Below are 22,760 nucleotides of genomic sequence, written 5' to 3'. Positions count from 1 at the left end.
AAATTCAATGATATAGATTTAATATTGCGTTAATTATTATTTCTAGTTTCCGTCGTATTTTTGTCTGCTGTTGGAATCCTCCACCGCGGTTAGATACTCCCCCACCCTCGGACTGTACGACTTTGGCGACATCTGTTCTAACAGTAGGGCGTGTTGGGGTTGCCAGTATCTCCGTAGAAGCTGAAAGAGATTAGGGATTGCTTAACATTGTATCTATCGTACCGCTCTGCCACCCCTTTCTCCTTCTCACTTTTCCTCTCTCCGTCGCGCACACGCGCGCGCGCGCGCATACACAACCCACACGCACACGTACACATATAAATACACAGAGCCTTTTATTTTACTCTTATTCGTAAAGTAACTGTAACGATGGTGCAGTGTTGATTCGATTCCTGAGGTATAAGGTTTATCTTCGGTACAGTACGAATCGTGTTGCGATGAGATTTCAAAGGATCGTTTAACGCGTCGAGAAACGGTCACTGTGCACCACGTATATTCTACGAGGAATTTAGCTCCATTCGGTGGAGTTTGGTACTCGTGTAACCGTTAACGTTTACACGAGTACGAATATTGTTGTTTGTCGGTTGTTTAATTTCTGATTCCCGGAATTCGGTAAACATGATTCTGAGAAATTGCAGTGTACCGTAAAGCAAAGTGCCTATACGTCGTACGTTCGAGTGTAACGTTTGCAGCAGAAGACATTCGAGAATTCTTTTGACGGTATCGCGTACAATTCGCGTACGCTGCAACTATATGTAAAACACTGTCAAGTATCGGATAATATTTAAACTCATCTCAGACTATTGTCCTTTCGAGGTATGTATTCATAGACATATTTATATACACATACTAACATGTATGTATTCGCGAATAGAAAGCAAACGACACGGAGAGGTAGTAGTCCGTTTTGTGCAGTGCGAGAGGGAGGGTGACCCATCGGTACTCGCAACGTTTTCTATTCTCTTCTTCGAGAAGAGAACTTGCGGAGCGTGTAAATTGTTAAAAAAATACGAGAATTTATTTGATAAGTAGGCCATTTGCGCGTTCAGGCAAAGAGGTTCACGCGTCGCATGTTAAATCGGAGGTGTGGCAAGTCGCGCGTATTATTCCCAAGTTTGTAATCGACGCATTTTATCCATTTATGAACGAATCGTTGCGAATCGTCGCGAATCGTCGCGAATCGTCGCGAATCGTCTCTACTATATTACTCTTTCTAGTTCTGTTATGACACACGACAAGCTCGGTTGTTTGTCGGTAGAGCAGAAATGTCGTAGACGTGGTAAAAGACGTTCGTAGCGTTTCGTTCGTACAAAAGGTTTTTTATTTATCGTGTCGTCGTGGCATGCGTAAAAAAAGTCAGGTTATTTTGAACGGGAGAAGGCCCGAAATTGACGTCGCGCGTGCACGCAGAGGGAGGTTAGTCCGTTAGTGCAGAAACCGACGTTTATCGTTGGCGGCGCTGCTATTGACCATCTTTCTATCCTTTTCCAAACTCAGGGGTGCGGTTCTAAACTCTACGAACACTTTTTTTCCCCTCTGTTACTTTAATCGTAACTTTTCGTCGTGTGCGGCGGTTCTTAACAACGGTAACGATAGAAATGCATCGCGAACGTAACGATATTTAATCGAATTACGTAGAGTCCTGTAAGATGAGACGTTGACGGTTCGAGGGTGTGGCAAATTACGAGGAACTGCACGTGTCTGTCACTTTATAACACTGTTTCCTTCCACGTTTGCGCGATATTTTAGGTGTACCTTTTTATATGGATCTATTTGTTCGCGAGTCCTCCTCGAAGCATTAAAAAAACAGTATACAAGGTGAATGTACGATACAACGATCGAAGACAATTTTATTCGTAAATGAAAGTTTCGTTTTGAATTAGTTTCCGCGGTATTGTAGATGCGCTCGCGATACATTATTATCATTATTGTTAATTTTTGGTGACTAAACTAGAATTTGTTGTGTGAATCGCGCATCGTGACACAATTATCATCCATAACGATCTTTCGACAAATTAATTTGGTTGTAAAGTGTAGCATGGGTGGATCTAACGATTGGAACGCGTATGTTTGCAGATGATCTTCAGGATCGATTTTTCGTGTTCTTCCTGTGCGTGGAATAGAGACTGACGATATGGTAAAGTCGCTCTTGTCATTATTTACATTTTACTTAGAATTTTATCGTTAGATAGTCATCAGTTTAGATTTACGCCAATCGAGCGAAATGTAAATGAAATATGTATTCTTAGGATGCAGTATGGCTTCGGTACTCTGGCATGTTTCTGGAAATAGTTTCGTTTCTCCCGCCTTTATCTTGTTCTTGCTACTTTGTCCTCGCAACAGTACAGGTTAGTAAACGTATTCGTATGTTCTCTCCATTTCCGGTTTTCTTTTACACGTATATCGAATAAACCAGCGTCACTTGAACTCTTTTAATCGTGCAACTATTTTTGTCCCAGAATATTAATTATATGTATGTATGTTTAAAATGAAAGGCGTATTACGATCAATGATAGAATGAATTTTATTTTTTAAATTAAAATTTACATGTACAAAGTCTAATTCTAAGTTACTTCTCGACTCTTAATCATATTCACCCTTTAATTTTTCTCATCGCCTGTCTCCCCCTTCTCTCATCCAATACTACTTCTCCCATTCCCCTTTCTGCTCCATTCTCGGCCACTAATTTCTTCCACGCTTTGCATCCCCTCGTATCCCTTTGTTAAGTGCTCTAACGTCTCCCGCCACCTCCCTCTCACGTGTCCCCCATTTTCTATTATCCCTTCTTATACGCGAATACCTATTACCGCTTTTTAAACTACCCTATCTCGCACCTGATACGAGGATTACAGATAAAATTGTAACGAAACGTTAGTCGCGACTAGCGATGGGATTCGAAACACTTTGAGTCGGTTTCGATCACTTGACGCTCGCAAATCTATCGAGATCTTTAAGAGTTTATATTTCGAATGATATTCGCTGTCTTTCGATAATTCCGTTCGCCTAAAAAATGTTACTGCGTGTAATTGCAGAGTGCGACCAAAAGTTTATAAGCACTCCGGATGGTCCACCGAATGGAACCTTCCATGCTCCGATGTTGATTAATCCCGATGGAGATTCCCGGCAGTGCGTGTACACGTTTTTCGCTGGTCCACGGCAGCGAGTCGAATTGGTTTTCACTTCGTTCGGTCTTCGTGGGACTCCGCCAGGGTCAGTTTTCACTCTTAAGTCTGACTCATACTCTTAATCTCTGAATTATTTACTTACTTACTATGTTGGACAGTGGATCGGCTGTTGGAGAATTACCTGCGTAAGTGTTAACATACGTTACGTTATGTGCCTGGTAGATCATATAACTTATCCATCCATATTATTTTCGTTGTTAGTAGACCGACCAAAATCACTTTATCCTGGTACAAAAGATTTTTTCCAAGTCAGTGACATTCTGGCTTTCAATCTACATCGTACTTCTTTACGACCATGGAAAGAGCTATTTATTATTAACGTTAACAAGAATTATGTCACTTGGTTAACAAGAAAAATAATTTGGTTCCTCGTGTTACGTGGTTCATCTTGTATGTCGAGATAATGTAACTTTCTTTTCAGCTGTGTTCACGAATATATGGACCTGTACGCGGAAATACGGACGGAAAATACTACCAAGTTGATAGACACACCTTTCGGTGGACGTTTCTGCGGTCCGATTCCACCTCGCAGACGTGTTTCCCTTTATCAAGGAATCGCCCTTAGTTTCTACACTGATAAAAATATGACGTTACCTAGCCTATTCAGTGGTATCTACACGTTTATCAATGCCTGTACGTTGCTTTCTTTAGTTTTATAAACGAAATTTTCGGGATGAAGTACAAGCCCTAAAACAGGGCTCAACCGGGCCATTTCACTCATTATCAGTTTTTGCTTTAATAACGATAAGTAATATTTTTGTCGATAGTTTCCGCGACAAATAAATTTCTTAATCAACTACCGAGTTAATTAACTTGATATCGAAACAACGATTTACTAGATAAGTGTCCAACTAGTAAATCCGAAACAAAATATGCTAATTCCTCGTTCCTCGCACCAAAAATGTTACTTATTATCGAAAACTAGTTCACTTTATTCTGGAAGGGTGTGTGGGGGCTTTTAAAATGTAAGCGACTCGGCCCTCTTTCGATCTCTGGTTACGTGTGTGGCTTGCATGACACGATGGAACGATAGAAAATCGAGCTTTAAATGTTTACAGCCGAATACGAGGTGGGAACGCCTGCTCCTAGCACGCCATGCTCTTTTACCGTAGACGCAGTGGTAAAAGGTAGCGGTAGCATATTATCTCCAACGTATCCGGGTGCATATCCGAAGGATCTCGTTTGTAGTTATCAGTTTATCGGTAAACTTAACCAAAGAGTACGCCTGGAATTTCGAGACTTTGACTTGTTCTTTGGAGGTCCACAGTACGTATAACGTACACATAACGCTTGACTTGAAAAATACTTGTTTATTCGTGGGTGGGGGGTGAATGAATCGTGGATGAAACGTTAACCGTACATTACTCTACAGATCTGTACAAGTATAGACAAGTACTTTTTTACAAGCAAGTGTAAGCGAATCGTTTGCAAAACTCTTTCTTAACGCAATACTGTGTCCCAGCTGCCCCTTGGACTATGTGAAAGTGTACGACGGTCTGGATAACACGTCTGCCGTCATCGGAACGTATTGCGGCCAACAGCGAAATTTAGTATTATATTCCTCGGAATCTAGTTTGTTTGTGCTATTCGTCACGTTGCAACGTACTGCGAACACGCAGAATCGTGGATTCAAGGGAATCTTCGAATTCTCGGAGGGTTTCGTGAAATTAGGTGAGTCGAGATTAGTTTGCGTCGAAAGTAGTTAGTTGCATTACTCTGGTTACATTAACGTCTACCCAGACTTCATAACCACTGACAACGGGGAGCACATCCGTGGATCGGAATGCGATCAGAAGATATTGAGTAAAAAGGAGTCCTTTGGATACGTCGTTAGCCCGAACTATCCATTTCCGTACATACCGAAGGTTGTGTGTCGGTATTTTGTTTACGGGATGCAAGACGCGCAACATCTCGAGCGCGTTCGATTAGAATTCATGACGTTCGACGTACCGAAAAATAAAACGTCGGAAGAGTAAGTGCGGCTACAATTTTCTATCGTACCAAATCGCTCTTAATCATAAAAAAAAGACTCTGTTATCCGTACGTTATCTTAGCCTTTCTAAGATTAATCGCAATTAATTATCGTTGCGTGAAAATTATTACCGTTATTTACGTTACGCTTTTCACTTTTTCTTGTCGTTCAGCTCGTCGTGCACCGACGGATACTTGAAATTATATTTAAAAGGTCAAGAAGCAACGGATTCGTACGACAAATTCGATCACGAACTGTGCGGTTCGACGAGCAATCCGACCCACGTAGTTAGCGATGGACCGAGACTCGTTATGGTGTTTAGTAGCGGCGAGTCGCAAGGCCAGGGTTTCGAAGCACGGTGAGCACGAAAGAAAAGAAAAGAATTTCGCGACGAAAGTGGGGAGGATCGTCAGACCTGACGACAATCTCCACAATCGAAGAGCGTAGTGTAAAATACAGCTGGGGGTTTTTTTTCTCTTTTTCTGTTCTACAGATACAGTTTCGAGACGGAGTATAAAATACCAGGCACCGCGTCACCGGATGGTAGCTGTACGTTCACTTACCGCAGTTCCTCTCGCAAGAAGGGAGACTTTAATTCGCCACGACATCCTAGCAACTATCCGAGCGATACGAATTGCACCTATTACTTTTTGGCGACACCGAACGAACAAGTAACCTTGATATTCGATAATTTTAAGGTTAGAACGACAAACATGAACGTGACAGGCGGTCATTACGGGTAAGCGAAATAAGCAGGCTGTTCGGGAATAACTCTGCTAAACCAACATGTTTTCACCATCTACTGTTAATGCACTATTCATCGTCGCTTGTGTTTCTAGGCTTGACATTTGTCAAGACGATTGGTTAGAGATATACAACATGTATCGGGACAAGACGGAGAAATTAATAGGCAGATATTGTGGTACTACAGCCCCGGGTCCAGTGGAATCGAATCTAGGTGCTCTCGGTTTGAAGGTGATCCTGCACTCGGACTCCGAGCTCGTTTACAGCGGTTTCAAAGCTCGCTACACGTTCGAGGTGGCCAAACCCATATTCGGAGGTATCGATGCAAACGACCTTATTAATAAAACGATCAAACCGATTCGTTCATTACCTCTTTTTGCTTGGTTTTTACATTACAGATTGCGGATCGAACATAAGCAGTTTAAATTACGGAGTCATTGCCAGTCCCAATTTTCCGAACAAATACGACAGACCGGCGAAAAATCACGCTAGCAAGACTTGTAATTGGTTTATAAGGGTCCGACCGAATCAACGAATACTGTTGAACTTTATGCTATTTTCCGTGGAGGGTGATCAAACAGGTATATATGTACATATATCGTACGCATACGCATATAGATAAGGGAAATTAATGAAACTGATGTGAAAATAAAGTAAATTTATTGTACTTTAAACTCTTTTATTTTTCTACGTAATCGTTTGATTTGTAAAAAGTTAAATTTAGGACAGTATTAGTTTAACCGTGTGTGCCCCTCGGAGGCATTCTTCTCGACTGCCTCTGTTTTATTTTACACGATGTACGATAAAAGAGACATTGTTATTTCTTCAGCTCGTGGTTGTCCGGCTGCAGTCCTGCGCATGTGGTATTCCGCTTTGTCAACGCCTGTCGAGCTCTGTGGCGTTAAAATGTCGGACAAAGAATGGACGTACCTCTCCGAAGATAATAACATGCGTCTTAGGTTCGTTGTTCGCACCTACCTCTCTCTCTCTCTCTCTCGTCCCTCGACTAACCCTGTCCTTGCGCTTCACGTTCTTTGTTACGCGTTAAAAGAGTTACTGTCGCACAGTCGAAAGAGAACGCATTGATCACCTCTGTTGCTTTTTCTTTCTCGTCTTCTTTCAGCTTTATATTGGCCGACAAAGCGGTTGGACAACAAGGTTTCAATGCTACGTGGACCGAAGTAAGCACGAACAGTGACTGCCAGAATCAATTTGTCTGCAGTAAAAATAAATACTGCATTGCAGAATCGCTTCGGTGTAATAACATTTATAATTGCGGCCAGGCTGATACTTCGGACGAGGAAAACTGTAAGTTTCGTAAACGTTAGAAACACCGAGAACGACTCCTTATAAGCAGTGTGGTTGGTTTCTTCTTCTTCTCCTCCTGTCTCTTATTTTACTTTGCTTTTACGATTGTTATATACATATACAATATCTATTTCCGCTATAGACTATACTCCGATCCAATGAGTATGTAATTCCTTCGGATCGTTCAATAGACACTGTGTTCCACAAGTTCTCCAAGCGTATTCTCTCTTTGTATTCTAACACCTTAAATGAATCGATCCTTTACATGTATACGTATACACATATACGTGTACATATACGCACGCATATATACGCGAGTGTGTATGTATGTATGCATGTACGATGTATGTAAATGCATAAAACGCGAGAGAATCGAACCGGATACCACCGGACGCCATAAATACAGATCTATAGATATATGATTAATACGATCGCTGGTCAAGTCGAAGAAATTTTAGAAATTGAATTTTTCAAATATTATACTTGGCCGTTTAATTCGCGTTTGAGAAAGGAACAGCGCGCGACGTGGTTTCACGCTTTCCTTTCCATCTTTTTCCGTTCGTTCTCTACGGAAATCGTGATAACGACACTCTTTTAAATACATTCGCCGCGGTACGAACATTTCTCAATTATTTCAATGGAGAAGAAAACAAACACGTCGTACTTGCTAGACAAAATTCGTAAATATTGCACGGAGCATGTATCGTCGAGAATACCACTTTTACTCGAAATCGTCAAACATACTTTAACGAAACGTATCCTTTACTCGATGTGCGACGATTTCGCTCGCACACGTTCCCCGGAACATAGTAAACGCGTCGTATCGAGTGCAACACGCGTATGATGCGTTCCTTAAAATAGTCGCAAAATAGTATAGGTGACGATATTTGATATTCGATTCGAAGAAACGAAAATGAGAGAGTAATAACAAGCACTCGAGGACAAAATATGTACAGAATTGTAATTTTCTAGGTAAGTAGTTACGTAGTAGTTATGTATGTACAGATGAGAGAATGAAAGGATCGAGTGGATGAATGACTGTGTGTGGTGTCGCAGGTGCAGCATCAGCCCCATTGTCGCCAGCACTGGCTGGAGTCTCTGCCATGCTTCTTCTCTCTCTGTGCTTTGTGTTCGTGGCCATCTGAGCCCCTCATGAGGCTTCCGACGATCCGGCATGTTATGATCTCCCCTATCACGTGAGTTCACTCACAGTATTGCACAAGTACCGTGTGTTTTAGTTTTTAACAAGTCACCTACAATTATACGCCTCTCTGATCAATATACGTTGGAGAAATACAGTATTTCTCCGATAACTGAAACCAAGTCGGGACAGCAGTATCTCAGTTGTTTCGGATAAATTTAGTTTTCGTACCATGGAATCGAGATTTCTTTCTTTCTTTCTTTCTTTCTTTCTTTTCTCTTCTCTCCATACCAAATATCGAATTTTCAAACAACACCATAAGATGCAACCAAAGGACAAAATAACAACAAGTGTCTATGTAATCGTAAAAGTTTTTTTATTGCGCGTTTTTTTTTTCTTTGGCCGCCGGTCGCTCGAGCTAACGAAACAACAGTGGTGGGAGTGATTTCGTTTCAGTTATCCGGGCATTATTCTATCACTCATATTCTTAGGAATATGACTGACGATATCGTACCGATTATCGTTAATAATATCATTGTCATAAAACTCATTTACTCGAAAGTCGAAATTGCGGAGGCGATACTTTTAAATTAATTAATTAACAGTCACACGTACCCGGATTACGAATGTTTACAAATTTAAGTTTGTACGGTTTCATTATTGGTTTCACCTTTGAAGCTCGCGCATGATTACGGTGAATGCAAGTTTTCTTCGTATACCATAGCATGTAAATTCTCTCTATCTCTCTTTTATACACAAGTACATATACACATGTAATCGTCTTTTTCTCTGCATCCGGCAATTCCCAGTTTCCGTTTTTCCCCTCGAGTTTCGATTAATGTCGAGTTAAGATATGCGGAATTGTAAATAAACGTCTCGTTAGATCTATAGATAATAAGCTCCCTCTTAGTATCGTCTATTACGGTATAATGCCAATAATGCCGGTACAAGTCTCTGTTCGATATTGAGCAACAAAACGAATATCTGGATCCCGCATCGTGTGTCTGTTAGAAAACAATTCGAGAATGCCCATAGCTGCGCTTTAAAATTACCACCACTATTTATGCACGGTGCTCGAAATCGAGAGAAATCTGAAAATAGGGAAAAACGACACCGATCGTTCCGACGGGGGTTGGGGGTCGGAAGAAAGGCTTTTACCGATTCGATATTCGTTTGCATCTGAAGCTGAAAGAGACGAAATGCATTTCAGGTAACACGGCCGTCGTACGAACAGATAGCTACGGCGAAGTCGCGGGGTACGCCGCAGGCGCTGTACTGGTGGCTCTGGCAGTTTGCCTCTTTTACCATCGAAAGCTCAAGAGACGGGTGCAGACAGTGCACCTGGACGACTTGCGTCAGCGCGTAGACGAAACTCATCGATGTTATCGTCACGAGAATCTCCTTCACCATCATCGCCATCATCATCATCACCATCAACATCAACATTATCAGCATCATCATCAGCATCAGCATCAGCATCAGCATCATCAACAACAACAACAACAACAACAACAACAACAACAACAGCATCATCATCATTATCAGGATCAAACGGACGAGTTTAATCCGAGATATCAGCTGGAAGCATCGGCCAGTCCAGCCAGCGAGAGCGAAACAGAGCAGGCGTGCGTCGAGGAGGCAAGTAGTCTCGACAGTGTGTGACACCGTGTGCTCGCTTATGCGAAACTGTTCGTTGCTGTCCGTTCTTGGCCCAACTCTTTCTACTGACTTACCGTTTTCACGTCGCCACGATGATAACGTCCTAGACACTGTCGAACACCGGATGCGACGATACGATGCCAGTTGCCGTGCAGAAGAATCTACGAATTCGCTTGGATTTCCGCCGATCTGAAATAGGAACATGGATCATGGTGATGGGATCAGTGCCGTGTCGGTTACTATTGATGTTAGATAGTAAAGTATCATTTTGTATCAAAACCGTTTTGATACCTACACGAAAGTATCGATTATACGCAGCACGTATCTACTTGATACAGTAATGCACGGTTAACGTTCATAGGATTTCAGACTCAGCAGTGAAAGATTCGCGAGTAGGATAGCGTATTTTTTGTAGAATCGAACTCCAACATTGCTTGACAAAGAAACAGAATGATTATAACAGGAGGAGACGAAGTGGATACATCAAACGAGATTCAACGCTTCAAAAAGATGCTGCTATGATAAAAAAAAAAAAAAAAAAAAAAAAAAAAACATAATCACGCAGTGTATAAAATTTTACTTTCTCCAGTTTTCGTATTATCATCCTAAAAATGGTATACCAATGCATTCTTCAGATTCTTCTCGCTAAAATGACGAGTCCAAACATGACAAATCAGACTACTTTTAATTGCTTTAATATATGCAATAACACATAATATGTACAATGACTGCTCATAATTAAAACTTTATACGATTTAATAATTTAGTTTTTGTTCTTCGCTACACCTTAAATAGAAGTTTTTCTATTTAAATTTCTACAAACATAAAGCCTTTTATTCTTTATGTAATACCTTAAACTATACATATGTAATAGAATTTAAAGAGACGACTCTGACGAATTTCATAACATTTCTTACCACAGAACGGTGACGAATTAAAAGTGCAGTGAAAAAATGTTGTGCTTACATTATGTTAATATCGAATATTATCTTGGCCTTTAGAATCTCCCATTAAAATTTTTCCTAAGGGTGGCCGAACACCCTGTATATCGATAATTTGTGAAGTGAAATTTAAGTGATTTTTCAAAAATATCGAACAGTGAAAGAAAAATGTGCAAACATTTAACGGTATCGCAAAACGACAAATCAGTTATGTATATATGTATATAGTATATGTTACGATAGTTGAAAATAATCTAATTTATGTGGTGTTTGGACTTGTTTTAATCAGAAGAAACCCCAAAAAAACATTGGTATCGTTTTCAAAAAGGTAAGATAAAAAATACGAAAAGTAAAATTTCTCTTATTGCATGATTATTAATCTTCTTACGGCCTCTTCTTCTACTAGATGTATCTCATTTCTTTTCGTTCTACCCCGATTCTCTTTCCTTTTCTACCGAACCAGAGTTCGTTGAACTCGACATGCTGAGTAGAAGGGATTGAGGGGAGGAATGAATCGCGAAGATTTTAATCAAAGTTAACCGTGCATTATTCATTCTGTCGATCGATATTAATTCCAAAAGTATCGGTATTGAAACTCGACGCCAAGTGCTTAAAATCTCAATACCTTTCGACATTTTCCATTAAGTAGTATGGTATTGAATTGCTTGAATATTATTAATGTGTATAATATCAGTACCGTCATTGATGTGGATGCACTGTCGTGTATCATTAAGTATCGTGCATCCTTGTAACAATAATAGTATGGATTTTGTTAAACTATTCGCGTTTGATTCATATGACAAATGAATTTTTTTTTTTTTTTTCATTGATGCGTTTGTTTGACGTACAAGTCTCTGTAGTTTCTGAACAAAATATCGAATCGCACCTAAGCGATAGTAGTGTGCGAGTATATGCGTAATATACGTACATGGTAGCAGTTGTGTCATATTGTAGACATTCTGTAATATTACGTACAAGTTTTCTATACGCGCGTTCAACGCGTGTAACCTGTGCACACGCACGAATGTAGACATAATTTAAAAGTGGTGTGAGAATTAGTGAATTTCTACACGGTGACTTGTAGGTTTCAATGTCGGAATATTAATTTTGACCGAAGAGCAGGGATGGGCAAAACGAATTTCAAATAGTATAATCGAACGACGAATAATTTATAAGATTGTACTCGATTAGCTGCCCAACTACAGAATACTTTTATGCAGTTTTTGTTTCTTCTAAGCACTAAGTACATATATTCGATATTTTAATTGCATTTCAATTGCAAATGATTCAAACATGCCCATCCCTGTGGAAGATGTCGCTTTGTCCATTTTTTCGTCAAAGCGGAAGTTGGAAAGCGTCGGGTAATCAGCGTAATCGTGATCAACGACATCTCGAAACTCTTGTTCCTTCGAAAGAACGCGAGATATACATATTTTTACGCCGAGTTAATTGGATTCGTTGATGATGATGATGTTGTTGTTGTTGTTGTTGATGTTGTTGTTGTTGTTGTTGTTATCGCTGTTACTGTTGCGTAGCCAATGCCGTTACATCTCACTCGAATCCCAAATCCTACTGGCACCATACGTCGCTTTCATGTAACTCTGTTTTCCAATACTTGAAGTTTGTATAGTTATGTATCGTTATTATTTTAGTGGTTAATAATCCGTTCACACGACACCACTTTAAGACATGTTTGGGAGCCGAACATGTGGCGAAAATGTAAAAAGGTGTAAACGCTACTTTCGAATATTATCGTATCGCGTGAACGGACTGTAACGATATTAATATTTTATCGTGTTTCATTACACGTTCAAGAAAAGCGTGGTAGTCAAAGGCATATAATTTTATGGTTTCGATTCTCGTCTAACCTCTGTTTGGTTTTATATGCTACGTATACGTCTTGAAGAAAGATGTGCGCGCACTACGTAACTTGTACGCGATACACTTTGTACACGTAGATGTAACGCTTTTTTTACCGCGAAAAAAAAAACAGTTACATCGTAACACCGTTTTCTACGCTTAAACTTGAAAAAAGTACCGAATAGGATCCATCCATGCGCAACAGGTAGTCGTTTGAGGATACGAAAGCGTAATTATCTTTGTGCGTTAGGTGGGAATCGTACGATCGTTTTCTAACGCGATGTACATACATATATCCATGTACAAACGAATATACGCATTCCAGCCAGTGTCGATAGACGGGCCACGTTTTTTGGTGCACGTATGCGTAAAAAATGACGTCGATAAAGTGGTCGAATTTAATGAAAAGGGATGTTTGTGGCTCCCTTGGTTGGTCGAGACACATACTACATATTGGGAGATAAGACGTTGAGACCAGTGTAGCCAGAAAAAGAAGCGAAATCCGATTTTTTAGGGGTAGGAGAAAGCAGCATGATGTTGGTACCTCGCGTCGTGTCAAGTGGTGAGGGAAGCAACGGGACAATAAGAACGCTCGTTGCTTCTCCTACTGGTTCGCACGGCGCATGCTGCCTTACTCTGCTTCTAAAAATTGGATTTTGTTTAATTTGTCTAGTCATACTGTTCGGAATAAAAGTTCGTCATAACTGTTTCAAGAGCTTAAATCTATGAAAGTTTTCAAACATTGTTTTCAACGCTCGTGTGACGCCGGCTTTACCCTGTTGCGTTCGTTCGTTCTTGTTACGCGACGAACAAAAGGCGCGATCGGCTTGGCCAATAATAACCAAGAACCTGAAGTGTGGAAGGGATCAGGTATAAACGAACAGCCGGCAGCCGGCAGAGTCCCCCCCTTACTCTTTGCGTCGTTTGGTTCGTCGGTAGTGGTTCGACCTCTCGTCTCCTAATAGTAAGTACTTTATATCCATGTAAATACAATTATGAAATGTTAAATAATTTATATAAAATATTAATATATGGGTAAGCTACAACGAGGAAGGATGTTGAAGTAACTTTAGACGAAACGTCAGTTTTATGTAACTCGAAAGAATAATTGTATTTGACAGAAATTATAGAGAAAAACATTTAAAAGATAATTTTATTCGATCTACTTGTTGGGTTGGGAACCGCCAAAACATTGGCCGCCATAACGTTGGCTACATATGTGTATCGCGCATGTGCCGAAAACCCAGCCCGTCTACCAACATTTCATTCCAACCCCTCTGTCGCCGTTCATCGAACATAATTTCTATTTAAACAAATTGACGATCATTTGTAGACAGATATGTTAATTATGCACCTTGTTTGTGAATACACCGGTATAATACTCGTGCGAATGCGTATGCTTAGACCGTAAATGCTGCCATTTAAAATTGTAATCGCGTCAACGAGTGCGTCGTCGAGTTACATAAAATTAGTTCCGAGTATAAATTTAAAAATACTAGTGTCGTGCATCTAGTCGAAAGGAAGAAAACAAGGAAGAAGGTGTCAACATGAATATCTAAAGCGAGAGAAGTAAATTTGTGTACTAGTACGGTGATGTTTGAACGATTTCAAAATAGGATCACGTATCCGATACATTTGTAAAAAGAAAGGTGAACAGTCGCAAAGTACTTGGACGCTCATACAAAACGTACAGCGAGCGTGATTACTTTTCTGTCGTAGTTGACGTTACAAAACAGTAATTCGATACAAAATAATCGAAAAATGACACACACGACACACTTTCTAGAACGTTTAAAAACTGCGTTTTCCAATGAATAGCTAGCTAAAGCATCGCACAAAATTGTATATTTCAGGTTTTACCGCACTTGTAAGTACGGAAACGTGTTATTCGACGTAGTAGCGTGGTGTAGCAATTTGAACAAATCTTCGTAGCGTGTATTTATGGCATTCGATAGGCGATATGCATGTGATTGCGGTTCTAGTTCCGGTTATTCGATACAATAGAGGATCAGGGATGGGCAAAATATATTACAAAAAAGTACTTGACCGACGAGTACTAATTTCTATTCTGTTTATAAACGACTGCTTAAAATTATTCCGATGCTGTACATATTTGGTTTCTCGTAATTGCCTGGTCAGTGAATGTCGAATATATTAGCATAGGGATTGAAAAGGTTCTGAAAACAAACTGTTTGAAATTGTTATTAATCGGTTCTGATCGAAACGATTCAACGGAACCTTTATTTTCTATAACTGTTACGAAGAACCGAAATAAATTCATAAATTTCATTATAAAATCGTTTAAACGTGTCCATCCCTGTAAAGATACATGCGTTTCATAATCGAGCATTTTGAGCAATTAAAAAGATTGGCAAAGTGATTCCCTTTAGATCGCACGCTACGTTACAATAAACGTGTTACCCATCGTAATATCGTGGAGTATGCATTTGTTATCGAGCACGCTGTACGTGATAGTTTAAGTTACATATTTTTAATCCGATACAATATTTTGGATCAGGTTTTCACCATTTACTGGTAACCATACCTCGAAAAGAACCGGCTAAGAGCCGTAAAATACACCTCCGGTTGAAGGAGAATTAGGATTATGTAGAGTAGAAAGGAATACGCAAATTTGTGAACGAAACACGAACGAGGCGACTTACCTATGCGTGTGTGTGTGTTTTTAACGTCTTTATTACGCATACTAGGAGTACGTGTACATACGTACATAGACGTCGTTACAAACTGATTGCCTAATCGTATAAAGACCAAGTGTACAGCCGAAGGCTGCTTTTAAACCTAACCTTAACGTTTCTCAAACTATCGAACAGACATGTGTCGTTTTTGAAAGTACTTACCTTACCTTCTTGGAACGAAACCAATCGATCGATTCTAGCGGGTTTCAACGATGAGACTGACTTGTGAAAAAAACCAACTATCTCGCGTTTAAAACTTGCTTCTTCGAAGCGTCTTGAACGATTTTGCTCTTCCTTCGATCCTCCCTCTTCCGAAATCATTAAATTTTTTGTTACGAATTACCATATGTGATAAGAACGCGATTAACAACAACGATCGTACACTTAGACGTAGAATAGTAGAAACGAATCAAGTATGTAAATGAAGCGTGCATAACCTTTACCTCTTTGTTGTCGAATGGTAACGAGTAAACAAACAAATTTAAACGCAGTTTCTCGTTCTTCCGAAAAAATCTGATACGAATATCAACGGTTTCGCTGCATTTGAAGGAAATTTAAAACGCGACACTAATAACATTCGTCAACGGCAGATATGTATTAAAATGTAAAACTTTTCTTGACTTTTAGATTTTATATTCGAGCCTTTTATGTAAAAGATTAGAGCATCGTTTGTGGTTAAGAGAAATTAGAGACGAACCGAAAAAGAGTAAAATGTTTTACGTGTCGTCGTAAAGCGTGTTTCGATTCCGCGTTAAAATAACAAGAAACGCATGTAATCGTATTTTATGAAAAGAAATTATAGAAAAACGAAAGAAACGAATGAAGCAAATTGTCTGCAATGTGTGTTGTATTCGTTCTGTTTTCAGTCTTGATCCGACCACAATAACACGATATTTTCGTATCTGCGTTATCTCGTTGCATCGAGACACCGTGGAAAACTGAAATAAAGGGGGCGTTTTAAATTGATTTGCACTCGAAATGTTAAAATGCTATGAAAAACTTGACTCGGCAGTGCTTCCTTTCAAAGCTATCTTTTATTGTATACATATAAAAACGGTCTATTTCATGATGGGGTATAAAAGAATACAAATCGTTGGCGGTTATAGTAAGCACATTTCGTTGGAAAATTGCCTCGGTTTTCTTTTAATTCGATGTTATTAAGTAAGAATGCATTACGCTCACACGTCTCACGTTGTATGTGTACGTAACCAATACCACATGACCGGTAAGTTTCGCAAATTACGCGTGTCGAAACACAGACATTTCTTTATATACAAATATGTTTGTATGATTTCAAGTTACTGTACAAAAACAAATGAACCTCAGATCTACATATATGTATATACATATACACGAACTTGCGAATCTACGTGTAACGAAGATTATTCGAGAGAGAGAGAGAGAGAGAGAGAGAAAGAATGAAAAATAATAATTACATTGATTCGAATAAATAAACATTTGTTCGTACGTTATTATCGTATTGTATCGTATCTGTGCCATGCGAATGCTAAACGACTATCCATAGTTTGTTTTGTTAAACGGAATAATTGCGACAACTGTGCGAATTAACGAGTTCATTTAAAAAAATAAAAGTAAGAATGGATTATTTATTCGATGATGTGCGAGGTAATATTAACTTGAATAATAATACAAGTAACTTTATTTTATTTTGATTCCGATTCCGTTTCTGTTTCTGTTTCTCCTTCGTTCTCCTCTTTCTTTGGCAATTTCTAATAGATTCGATGCGTGTAAATATTTATTCTCCCAAACTATAGCTGTCCCACCGAACATTTTAAAGATCGACTAACGAGATACATACTTTGAAACGGTGCTTCTCTCAATCTGTGGGTCTAAAGACAAAAGTTTCTCAGTTGTAAGGGAAAAATACAACTATCCTACATATTTTTTATTTGTTAATACTTTAATGGCCTCACGTTGCACACAAATACCGTTGCCTATTGCCAACAATTTTCGCAACAGAGTTTCAATATATAATACAAATCTCAAGCTCTAGATTGACCACTAAAAATATCGTGGAAATTTTCGGTGGAACAACCGTAGTAGAATCCCCTTGTTAGAAAGAATCGTCATTCGCAAGAACATTTAACCTAAGAAACTTGGTCGCAGTATGCCTACAATCGGTAGATTTTTAATGTCTATCGAGAAGTAGATTAGAATTACATTATTCAAGAAACGAAATCATGTGCTGTGCATCGTCCAGTCCGACAATGAAACAATCAACACCAAGAATGCGATCGCACGGTATACGAAAAGTAGAAAATTTTATTAACAAATTGGTAACTTGAAATATTATACGCATGGAAAAAGGCGGAAAGCATATGTTTCAAATAAGAATAATCGCAAAAGCGCAAACCATTCTGAATTTGCTCAAAAGCGTAGTTTCTTTTCGTCGTGTTTGAAGGGTCTTGTCACATTCAATGTTCCAAAAAATTGAATTTTTTGTGATCGAATTTTCTAAAAGTATAAAGTGCCTGGAAAAGTTGACAAATTCTTATTCATAAATAATATTGTGATATTGTACTACGGTGTGAACAAACATTTAATTCCTTCTACTCGAAAATATATGTTAGATAATTAGGTATTTATTGTTGGCCGGCACACTCACCAGACCTAACCCTTGGGAAAAATTTTAACAGAGGATCCTAGAGGCGAAAATAAGACGAAAATCAAGAATACCAATTTCTCGATGGAGGCTTCGTTAAAAAGTTATTAACAATTAAATTAAAAACTTTCAAATCGTTCTGGAAAAATTATTTTCGGTTGCAGGGGTCAATTGCAAGTATTTTTGGTGAATAGACATACCCCCAAAATCTTGCGCATTTTCGAGAAAAAAATTCAGTACGGTCGGAACTTTAAACGTTAATAATTGTTTAACGAAGCCTTCATCGACAAATTAGTATTCTTGATTTTCGTCTTATTTTGGCCTCTAGAATCCCCCATTAAAATTTTTCCCTGGGGTGGCCGAACACCCTGTATATACTTTTAAATTAAATTTAAAAACGATTTGTATAAAATAATCCAAGATGCTTGGTACTACTGTAACTAATCTTTTGAAACTTTTTAAACGAAAAGACCCCCCTTGGATCATGTCGCGTCGCGTTGCGTTGCGTAAGAGCGATCAATGACGCGCAAAGCGTTCATGCGATAATAACAGTAAGCAATAACAAAATACGATATTTGTGTCGCGCATTATACGAAGAACCGAACGAATAGTTGCTTATATGTATTGTACGTTGAAGCGTAATTTCGGTAATTGTCGTTGTAAACCGGTAAAGAAAATGAAAATGAAAATGAAAATGAAAATGAAAATGAAAATGTAGCGTCGCCGCACACGGTTACACTTGCACGTACTGCTCATCGTCAGTGTCCCCATTGCCGATCGGTTCCGTAGAACGTTGCAACGGTATCCTTTCGTAATCTGCATTGAACAAGTGTTTCTTCACCTTCTCGTATCCGTCTACGCAGCACGGTTCGGATTTGAAGGTATTCACTTGCTCGTACGGTGGTTCCTCGGGGCGTGCGACGCTCATGTATTTAACGCTCTCGTAATTTGGATCTCCGTGATTTACGGACTCGTAGTTAGGATCTGTGTCGCTGTCACCGGGACGAGAAACCGACGCGTAATTAGGCTCTCCTGAATCGTGCGGCATACTCTCGTAGTTTGGCTCGGAATCCGTATCTAGATCTGTGTCAATCCTTCTTCTTAATCTGACTTTCTCATAGCCAGGGTCTTCGCTACTGGCGTTGCTCGTCTGCCTATGTTTGAGCGGTATCATCGAATACGTGGTTGTTGTTAAATCTGTGCTGTTTCGAGCGGACACCGAAGCAGAGACGACGTTGTTCGACCTATAATCCGCGTCCTCCGAGATAAGCCGTTGCGGTCGCAAAACTTCGTAGTTCGGGTTGCAAGACGCGCGGATCATCATGTTCTTCTTCGCAATTTCGGAATTAACGGCCTCGTAACCGTGATTGAACCTCGAGTTTTTGGACGCATCGGGACTCGTATTCGCGTCCATATCTGCGTCCACGTCGTCACATACGATTCTGGCTAATTTTGTAACGTCCATTTCCAGGTCAAGGTTCCCTATAGAACTGTTCGACGCGGAGTAATGCGTAGAGTCGAGCTCCTTCTTTTGTATCTCTGTAGAATCATGACTAGACCATGAAGTTCTGTTTATCTCGACGAGGCTCAGCTTCCTACACGAAACGGCGACTATTTCGGCAAGATGCAGGCTCGACTGCGCGTCGCTTTGCTCTTCCGCGTCTTTCTTTTTCTTCATCACTTTAGCGTACATGTCCTCCAACGATTTTCCATTCGACAAAATCGGCTTGGATCGATCCTCGGGTTTCGTCCTCTTCTCGATCGACGCATACATCTCAGTCGTGATTTCCGGTGGCGGCGGCAATGGCGAATTAGCTTGGCGTTTCTCCGGTTTCGGCGAGCCAGGGTTCATGATGGAACTGTTAGCACTCGAGGACGAAGCTACGGCCAATACGAGATCGTGTGAATATTTCGTGACCGAATGACGGATGAAAAGTGCCGTGCATAAAGAAATAGGTTAGTTAGATTACTAGGTTACCTTGTCTCGAGTGAGCGTGCGCCACGTGCCGTAAACTGTCGACGCTCGGAGGCTGTGGAGCAGGATGAACTTCGTCCGAACGGGACGGAGCTCGCGAATATAACGTTTGCTCGCTTTGCACAGCTCGTTGAATCTCCGTCATCGTCGGTTGTATTTGAGCGTACGTCTCGCTACCGCTGGTATAGATTTTATCTTGTTCGTCGATCGCGGCATACATTTCGTCTGCAAACGAAACACGCTCTACATATGTCCGAACCACAATAGAAACAGAGCCTAATTTTCATTTTTCCACACGATTATTTTCCAAACTACTACTAAACGACTGTAAAGTGGAACTAGATGGGCAAACTTTTACATTACCAGAGTCATCCGAGACGGTCGCATAATGGGGGTCCGTGAGGGGTCGGACGGACTGATTCTGTCGACCGATCGATGTCTTTGTTTGCGCGATTATATTGGCCAGAGGCTCTCTTACGCTTATACTAGTGTACCCTTCTGTGGAGAGTAAGATCTTGGTAGAATAAGTATTCGAGATTAATTCGACCGAAAGCACTTTGCATAAATTAAGTATCGCGCAAGTAAAATTGTAGAAATGAACGCAAACATTGCCTTTTAAAATACTTACTCGAGTCTTGGGAGTCGCCGCTAAAGTGTTGTTGAGGACTATTGGATTGAGGTTGGGGCGGCTGGGGCAATAACATCAAAAGCGGGGGCGTTATGTACGGTAATTCCTGATTAGCTTGTATTCCGCCCGATATAGCATTGGCTGCTTGAATATCGCACGGAGCAACGTCGGTGGAGAGAAGGGAATTGTGGGAGGACGAACGACGAGTTCTTGGTGGAGCAACCGGATTTCCGGCAGCTGGACTCGTCGAGGTAGATGGTTTCTCGGTATCAGTCGCTGGTTTAATATTATTTCTGCAACGTTAGTGTGATATACTGATAACAAAACTGATTATTATTAGATAATACTTGCAACTTTTCACAACTATTACCTATTCAACTGACTAGCCTCGGCCTTTTGAACGTTTTGAAGTTGCGCGTACGGATGTTCCACTAGGATGAGAAGAATAAATGTTGAACGATAGAGGTTTAACGGAAGAACATCTATTAAAAAGTAACGACGCGTAACAATGCTATTTCTTATCCGTACCATTATCAGAGTTGGGGGACGCAAATCTTGAATACGGATGAACAGAGTTTTCTCGAGTCGAAGCATTTTGTTGCGAAACTTGTTGCATTTCCTGTTCCGATACCTCTTCTTCCACACCTACGTTAAACGTAACGCTATTATTAGATTAGATACGTCCTTGTTTCGAATAACTACTCGAACGTGGAAAATTCGAAAAAAGGATCAACAGGTATTTCCGATTTCGCTTCGACGCACCTGCGTCCTGTACCGTAGCATACAGTTCCGATTGGTCGCCGATCGCTTCCGTAGCTTCGTAAATATCCTGAGATACTGATTCACCTGGGTGAATCTCTTCGAGTCTCTTGTCTTTGTCTTTTGGGATATCCGGGAGACTTCTATTCGCGCCAGTTGTCCTATGTGCATCGCGTAAAAATATTTCAATTTTAAGACAGAACATTTCACACGTAACATGATTATTGTTGTTTGTATCGTGTTGTAATTGCGATCGTGTTTCAAGGTATGTTAGGAAAAAGAGTTGCGCATTGCCCGATCGCTTAGGCGATAGAAACCTTTTTGCATTGTCGATAGCATCTTGCGCCGCTATACGAGAAATATTTGTCGTCGGGATCCCGTCAAAGCCCTCATTTTCGGTATTGTTCAGCGTTACCATACCGGCGAGCCCAAGAAATTCATTCCTGTTCGAAGGGAATCACAGCTGAACGTATCCGCGTAAACGATATTATACACAGTACAGCGAGAGATCTCCATATCCGTATGCATTCTTCTAAATTTTGCTTACATATGGTAAATGCTTAATATATACTATATTATCGATTGGTTTTCAATATAATTCAAACAGTCTTTTAGGTATTATATAGTGTACACGCAAATTCTTCCGTTTATTACCCTCGTAGTAAAAAAATATATCCACTTGCTTATCAAGAAATTAGACAAAGAACAGAAAAAATTACAGAAATTTCAATACATACGGTCAAATCGGTTTAAAGAGCATCGAGATGCGTCGATAGTTATAATTACTTGTTCTCGTTTCGACGACAGCTGCAGATACAAGCAAAGATGAAACCAAGAAAGGACAATAAAGCTCCGACGGATACAACCCAGTAACACCAGGCATCTTCCTCGAGAAAAGGACGTACCATGTTATGAAATGTGTTTTTTTATGTATCCTATAAAATATTTATATTAAAATATAGCGATTATAACGTGTCTTTGCGAGAAGCACCAGACAATAAAAGTTACCCAGCGATCAAGTCATTCTTAAGAAGATTCGATATATATTCGGTCTTTCATATTTTAGCAAAGTACTCGCTCCGTTGTACCTTGGTGCATAAAAAATAATTTCTGCAAAAGCACTATGTGTCCGAGGTTGTAAAGAGACGAAGCGACTAAAACAATTTATAGCTTTATCCCCTTATATCGTGCACAGAACATTCTTCCAACACCTTTTCCTTTTTTGCTCTCCCTCTCTTGCGCAGATTCTCTGCTCTTGTATTACATTTT

General features: G+C 40.0%; 2 protein-coding genes across 11 annotated transcripts; one reads left to right on the top strand and one right to left on the bottom strand.

Annotated features, from left to right (window-relative positions):
- Positions 1-81: 81 nt before the first annotated feature.
- LOC143345937 (tolloid-like protein 1) lies at positions 82-14,889 on the top strand. 8 transcript variants are annotated; one of them, XR_013080352.1, is made up of 17 exons: positions 85-816; positions 2,077-2,137; positions 2,250-2,348; positions 3,033-3,210; positions 3,284-3,310; positions 3,607-3,818; positions 4,244-4,451; positions 4,648-4,856; positions 4,926-5,157; positions 5,330-5,515; positions 5,651-5,896; positions 5,997-6,217; positions 6,300-6,482; positions 6,731-6,860; positions 7,025-7,209; positions 8,266-8,405; positions 9,561-9,700. XR_013080352.1 is itself a non-coding variant. In XM_076773573.1 (16 exons), the coding sequence occupies exons 3-16, from the start codon at positions 2,258-2,260 to the stop codon at positions 10,010-10,012; spliced, it is 2,760 nt and encodes a 919-aa protein (XP_076629688.1). In that variant the 5' UTR covers positions 82-816; positions 2,077-2,137; positions 2,250-2,257; the 3' UTR covers positions 10,013-14,889. The 8 variants fall into 8 exon arrangements, 7 of the variants coding, with proteins under 7 accessions (XP_076629688.1, XP_076629694.1, XP_076629690.1 ...); XM_076773573.1 differs by lacking the exon at positions 8,266-8,405 and having other exon boundaries at positions 82-816; positions 9,561-14,889; XM_076773575.1 differs by lacking the exons at positions 85-816; positions 8,266-8,405 and adding an exon at positions 916-1,084 and having other exon boundaries at positions 9,561-14,889.
- Positions 14,890-16,511: 1,622 nt separating this feature from the next.
- Positions 16,512-22,634, bottom strand: LOC143345939 (uncharacterized). Of its 3 annotated transcripts, XM_076773581.1 has the most exons (10): positions 22,500-22,634; positions 22,278-22,426; positions 21,809-21,934; positions 21,495-21,652; positions 21,261-21,377; positions 21,103-21,163; positions 20,733-21,025; positions 20,468-20,602; positions 20,108-20,329; positions 16,512-20,010 (listed from the first exon to the last, which is right to left on the bottom strand). In XM_076773581.1, the coding sequence occupies exons 2-10, from the start codon at positions 22,397-22,399 to the stop codon at positions 18,863-18,865; spliced, it is 2,382 nt and encodes a 793-aa protein (XP_076629696.1). In that variant the 5' UTR covers positions 22,400-22,426; positions 22,500-22,634; the 3' UTR covers positions 16,512-18,862. The 3 variants fall into 3 exon arrangements, with proteins under 3 accessions (XP_076629696.1, XP_076629695.1, XP_076629697.1); XM_076773580.1 differs by having other exon boundaries at positions 21,495-21,934; XM_076773582.1 differs by lacking the exon at positions 21,809-21,934.
- Between the last annotated feature and the right edge of the window lie 126 nt (positions 22,635-22,760).

This window comes from Colletes latitarsis, chromosome 9 (genome assembly GCF_051014445.1).
Source record: "Colletes latitarsis isolate SP2378_abdomen chromosome 9, iyColLati1, whole genome shotgun sequence".
Taxonomy (NCBI): Eukaryota; Metazoa; Arthropoda; class Insecta; order Hymenoptera; family Colletidae; genus Colletes; species Colletes latitarsis.
This window is presented reverse-complemented; position numbering and strand designations above follow the sequence as displayed.

Excerpts from the sequence above, each read along its gene's own strand:
- LOC143345937 (XM_076773573.1), top strand. The coding sequence starts at position 2,258 with ATGGCTTCGGTACTCTGGCATGTTTCTGGAAATAGTTTCGTTTCTCCC. Across the intron at positions 3,211-3,283 it reads CTTCGTGGGACTCCGCCAGG|TGGATCGGCTGTTGGAGAAT; the intron begins GTCAGTTTTCAC and ends TATGTTGGACAG. Across the intron at positions 6,861-7,024 it reads GATAATAACATGCGTCTTAG|CTTTATATTGGCCGACAAAG; the intron begins GTTCGTTGTTCG and ends GTCTTCTTTCAG.
- LOC143345939 (XM_076773580.1), bottom strand. The coding sequence starts at position 22,399 with ATGGTACGTCCTTTTCTCGAGGAAGATGCCTGGTGTTACTGGGTTGTA. Across the intron at positions 20,603-20,732 it reads CGGCGACTCCCAAGACTCGA|AAGGGTACACTAGTATAAGC; the intron begins GTAAGTATTTTA and ends TACTCTCCACAG. Across the intron at positions 20,330-20,467 it reads GACCGTCTCGGATGACTCTG|ACGAAATGTATGCCGCGATC; the intron begins GTAATGTAAAAG and ends TTTCGTTTGCAG.